This window comes from Belonocnema kinseyi, chromosome 7 (genome assembly GCF_010883055.1).
Source record: "Belonocnema kinseyi isolate 2016_QV_RU_SX_M_011 chromosome 7, B_treatae_v1, whole genome shotgun sequence".
Classification (NCBI taxonomy): domain Eukaryota; kingdom Metazoa; phylum Arthropoda; class Insecta; order Hymenoptera; family Cynipidae; genus Belonocnema; species Belonocnema kinseyi.
The window spans coordinates 95,900,798-95,906,877 of NC_046663.1; the positions used below are offsets into that span (position 1 = coordinate 95,900,798).

Consider the following 6,080-nt stretch of genomic DNA (forward strand, 5'->3'; position numbering starts at 1 on the left):
AAAAATCTAGAACTTCTCAGCATATGTTTTTTTTATTGGTTTTCTATATTATTTTTTATATATTTCCATTTCTTATTTCTATATAGGTCAATAATATAAGTTATCACTGTACTAATTAGAAAAAACTCAATATTTTCAGACTTTTACCTGCGTCATGTCATTTATTATAGGGAACTTTTTCTTTGTTTATATATCGAAACCATATTTGTTGAGCAAGTCCTGTTGAATAATTAATACAAATTAAATACATATACAGAAATACCTTTATTATAATAACAAATTCTGGGTACAATGTGAGTACACATTTAAATAAAACAACTGTCTTGTATAAAAACAAATATACATCCGGAATCTTATGTATTTTTTGTGATAAATTTTTCTAGGGATTAAATCATGGACATAGGAAACACGGGACTAGGCATGCTATTGCGGGGCTGATGCAATGAAGGGGGAGGTCTGCCATCTTTTGATGTCCCGCGACAAACATGGCAGCACCCACATGTTTAAATTTTCTTTCACAGTTTGTCGGCCCAAAACGCTTGTGCGCATATAATCAAGTGGCACATCATAAGATAGCGGCCCTCCCCACTCATGAAATTCTCCCCCTTCCCGTTAACTCAACCCCGCACGCCAAAGTTCGGATAGCATGCCTAGTCCCGTGTTTCCTATGTCCATGGATTAAATCAAGAGATATAGAAGAGAAAGTTGGAGATGAATATAATTGAAAGTTAATCACGTCATGAAACAAGGATCACCTAACGGTAAATTGAGGGTATGAAAAAGTGCGATTGATTCAAATGTCATCAAGAGTGGAATAGCGACATAGACACTTCGCATCTCCTATTGGAATTCCCAAAGCGCTTGCAATCAACTTTCACTCTCTTCCTTTCTCACTCACACACTCACTCTCTCATTCTCACTTTCTTATGTCTCCGTTTCTCTCTCATCGTCTCTAACGTTGCAGTCCGGGCAGTTTCTTTACAGTTCTTTACTTTTCTTTTTAGTTGATGTCATCTAGAATCCAGCATACTGCTGCACTATCTTGGACCATTCCTTTGGGAAAGATCTTTGAATGTGAGATAGAACCTTTTGGATCTGACGAGTTTCTTCAGGACTACACTGAGGGCAGGAACCTCTTAAGACTAGCGGCGCCAAACCTGCAAAAAGAGTGACAAGAAAATTGAATACGAGTTAAGTTTCACTCAAGAAAATATAAGTTATCTCGTTAAAATATTCTACCTTCTCATTTTAGAGTTAATACATCACGAATTTCAAACTTTTTTCAAATATTAGTCGGCCAAAAATATCTCGGCCAAAAATCGAGGCCTCCCACGTCTTTTGATTGCAACTCACTCAACAAATCTCTGAATTATTTAATAAACAGCATTTGAAAGCCTAAGGTCTTCTGAATTCAACAAAATGATCACTTTTATCCTAAAAAAAATCTTGTCAATAGTTAGAGGACAAAACATCCCAAAAACCTTAGGTTTTCGGTCTCTTTTTCACACGTCGACTTTCACCTCTTCCAAGAAAGCCGTAAACGTTAAGGAAAACCTGAAAGAATGCACAGATAATATTTCAACATTCTTTAATACAATACATTTTTTTAAATTCTGAAATATTCAATAATTTGCGTTTGATGAGGATTTATTTAGAAATACCTTACCTTGAAAATTAATAAATTTAGGAAACCGTTTAATTGCTCAAAATGTGCAGTTTTGTAATGCAAATGCAGTGCAATAATAACATTTGTGGTAAAATCATTTTTACGCAAGAAATATAATTTTTAATATTTTTGACTCTAATCAGTGTTAGTACGTGGGCGAAATGGCGCGGGACAAGTGGTATAAAAAGTACCCTTTCAATGACAATAGTAACTCCAGAAACAAGCCGACTCCCCTGAATAGATCTGACATCGAAAGTCATCGAACAGTATCGAAAGTCAGCGCAAGCCGAGTCCCCTGAACAGATGTGACATCGAAGTCATCGAAAGGGTACTTCTCCTCGTACTTCTCTCTACCACTTGTTAATTGTGCCGCCCAAGTGCCAATACTGATTAAGCCAGAAATATTCAAAATGATATTTTTTCCGTAATAATGATTTTATCATGAATTTAATTATTGCATTGCACTTGCATCACAGAACAATACGTTTAAAGTCATTAAACTGCTTCCTATCTGCATTCGTTCACAAGATAAAGTAATTGGAAATAGATCCCCGTAAAAAGTAAATTATTGAATATTCTAGAGTTTTCCGCTTTCTAGGAACAAGGGAAGGTCATCGCTAGTTTTATTTATCATCTCATTTCTGTGATACACCACGATAATTTTGAGACAAAAATGAAAAACTTTCCTAGGGGGATTTTTTAATATACTTGAGTTTTTATTTTTATTTAGAGGTTTTTATGTAAATTTTCATAGAAATAACTCCAAAGTGGAGCTTCTTTGGCTCTAAATCTTGAAAAACTCTGGGCACCTCCTTTTAATAAGTCTTTTGGGAATTTCGTCTTTTTAGAGCATCCTGTCTAAAGTAGATAATAATTTTTTATGATATGTGGCCTTCAGAAATTATTATTTAGTGCAAATTTTTTTATTTCTAGTTTTTGGACATTATCTCATTTTTTGCACATTTTAGATGAATGTTGTAGTTATATACATTGACGAACACTTAATTTTCAGCAAATCTAAAAAAATGTTCATTATTTGTACTTTAACTTATATTAATACAATTTTCAAATAAATTTTGTACTAAAAAATAAATTCTGAAGGCCATATCTCTGACACTAAATGAGATATAATACATAATATTTAACTTTTTTAGTTTTACGGGTAATTCTACACCCTCAGACTCCTATTGAAACCTTTTTTTGAATGCCAAATCACATAATTCAAGACTAAGAGGCTTCCACTTTAGAGTTATTTTCATAAAAATATACTATATATATTATATAATTCGGTTCGATTTTGATTCCTCTAGAATCAAACCGAGGGGCCTATGACAAAGCCACCGAACGCGTCCTCGGGATGCGGATAGAGGGTCCCTGTACCAAGGGTTTCTGCTGGAAATGGTTACAAAAACAAATAGGCAGCCGCGGACAATTGTCCAGGGGTGGTCCCGAAGGAATTAACCCCCAAGCGGAGGTATGAAAACCGTGCCGAATGCTGAATGGCACCTGGGTGAGGTGTCTAGAACGGTGACTCTGGGATACCGGGCGATCTCTCAGAGTACGCAGCCTTATCCTTGCATGCAGGGCTCTACATTCTACAAGGATGGACGAACCTCTTTCCCTAGCTTCTTGTGGGAACAACAATGACAACACCAAACATAGTTGTAGTAAGTGCGGTCCAAAACAACAGAACGCGCAGGGCTCCCGACAATGGGTCGGCCGACAATACCGACCACTCTAGAGCTGGGCGAGCCAATGAAAATGGACTCAGTGCGATGGATCGGTGGAATGTCCGGACCTTTAAGTGGACGGAGCGACTGAATCACGACTTACTACACTGCTACGAAGCGAGTGTGGCCCCTGAATGGGGTTACATGGCACGGCTGCATGCTTTCTGGTGCGAGAAAGAGCGATGCTTTATGACCCGGAGAAACATCAACACCAAGGTTTCTCTCAAGTCTAAAAATCTGGCTGAAATGGTTGACGAGCTTCGTGGACATTTTTCCGAAGAATCCGACCTCTATCAATTATCTATCAATTATGGTGTGCATAATGCAGCGAGAACTTTGGCCGATGCGAACCGTAAAACAAAACCAACGGTTGATCATAAGACCAAAAGACGAATGCATCAACTTGCAATAAAGATAGGCTGGTCAAGACAGTACGCGTCCTGCATTCAGTGTGTGATTGACTACATCACATCTGCCAGAAAGTTTACCGCCAAGGTTCGAAAGGTGGGTCAGAGAAAATCAACAGTTTCTCTCTGACCCATCTCGACTCTCCCAAGACCCTCCAGTTACTGTCGACCACCCGCCCAAACCAGAGGAGGTCGAAGTATTTTGGAGAGAAGTCTACGAAGTGCAGCATAGACTGGACGAAGACTCAAAAAATATAAATAGCTTCGAGGAGCTGTGTGATGCCCTCATAACACCTGATGAAGACTGCCCACCCATCACTACCGAGGAGGTGAAAAAAGTATTAAGAGGGATGAAGAACTATTCCGCACCGGGACCAGATTGTATCAAAACCTTCTGGTGGAAGAAGTTTCCTTCACACCATCAGCATTTGGCCCGTATTTGCACCTCATATTTAAAGTCGGAAGAGCTGATTCCGGAGTGGTTGGTGGAAGGGCGCACAATACTCCTGCCGAAAATAAGCAACTTAGCCGACCCGAAGAATTACAGGCCAATCACTTGTCTGAACACACTGTATAAGATATGCACAACGAGGCTCAAAGAAAGGCGTAGCGGGATGTCGGGAGAACCTGCGCATCGATAGATGTTTCTGCAAAGAGGCAGCATTGTACCAGCATGGCCTATCGATTGCCTGGATTGACTGTCGGAAAGCTTTCGATTCGACATCCCATAGACATACCATCTGTCTTTTGGAAAGCTTAAAGGTTCATCCGCAAATCGTTAGGCTCATAGAGAGATTGATGCCGCTTTGGAAAACCAGATTTACTATCTTATCTGGAAAAAATCGTGTGACAACTAACAAGGTCACCTTTCAGAGAGGTGTCTTTCAGGGCGACACCATGAGCCCACTTCTCTTTTGCCTTATTTTATTGCCACTATCTCTAGCACTTCGCCATTCCGACGGGTACTTGTGCAGCAAACCTGCAGATCACTCATGTATTTTACATGGACGATCTTAAGATCTATGCTAAACACAAAGAGCAACTAAATCTAGCTCTAGGGATTGTCGAACGATATACTAAGGAAATTGGAATGGAATTTGGGTTAGACGAATGCACCAAGGTTTATTTAAAGCGAGGAAAACTTAATGGCATCCCTGAAGATCCTGAGCTTGTTGATAGAAGCGCTATACGACACCTTTGCGCTGGAGAAACTTATACATACCTAGGCGTGCCACAGAGCTGCATTCAGGATGTGACATCTATAAAGGATATTCTCTGAAGCAGATACAAACGTCTCAGCCGGCAGATTTGGTTTTCCGAACTGTCGGCGAGGAACAAAGTATCTGCAACGAACATCCTTGCCGTCGCGGAATATTGAGTCCTGAATGTCTTCACAGCAGGATTATTCTAGGTATAGCACATAGAGTCGCAAATGGAAGAGACCCTTTTCTTAAAATGATCAGGAATCAAGAAGAAGTGGGCAAAGGAGCGTTTCTGTACAAAGCAGCGGAGGAGGCTGCTGAAACACTCAACCTCAGTATTAGGGGTGAGGAAAATGCATCAAATCTTATCTATTTCGAGTACTCATTCCTGAAAGCCCGGATTCAGAAAGCACAAGAGAAAAACTTTCGTGGACAGCTCCTCGATAAGAGGATGCACGGTATCTTCCACAGAAATGTGGAGGATCAGTCAATGTCGTGTGAGCTAACGTTTGCTTTCCTTCAATCGCCCGGATTGAAGTCTGGTACGGAGGGTTTCATTTTGGCATGCCAAGGTGGTGTTATTTCCACCTTAACATACCGTCGCCACATTTTGAGTCAAGACATTCCCGATGATAGCTGCAGGGCGTGCCATGCACACCCCAAGCATTTAGCTCATATACTATCTACTTGTTCAACTCATGCGGGAACGATCTATATCCAAAGGCACAATGCGGCACTAAGAGTGCTTAATCATCATCTCTGTCACTCTTGCGAAGCTTTCACTCGTTAATAGCCTGAAAAGCATCCCTGCGTGTCAACAATATGCTAAGACACTTGCGGGAAAAATGCAGAGGGCGGTAGTTCTTAGATCGCTCCATGTTCTCAGGGCGCACGAAACTTTTGCCGGATCGTCGTATTGATTCCGTTACAGACTGTAACCACTTATCTCAAGGTCGTGAAACGTGGTCGTGGCTGAAATTTTACCGCGATTTCGCTGGAAGCGGGAGCAATTTATTTTTCAGATTAGCACCCGCTCCTGGTGAAATCCTGCGGTTGTCCTCATCACAAATTATTA

At 40.3% G+C, this 6,080-nt stretch overlaps 1 protein-coding gene across 1 annotated transcript in view; it reads right to left on the reverse strand.

The window, feature by feature from the left end:
• Positions 1 to 245: 245 nt before the first annotated feature.
• Positions 246 to 6,080, reverse strand: part of LOC117177020 (ejaculatory bulb-specific protein 3-like) — a 55,087-nt gene continuing 49,252 nt past the window's right edge. Inside the window, exon 3 of the mRNA XM_033367475.1 lies at positions 246 to 1,157. Within this exon, the coding sequence (XP_033223366.1) occupies positions 1,015 to 1,157 (143 nt within the window). The 3' untranslated portion in view covers positions 246 to 1,014. The remainder of the gene's footprint in view (positions 1,158 to 6,080) is intronic.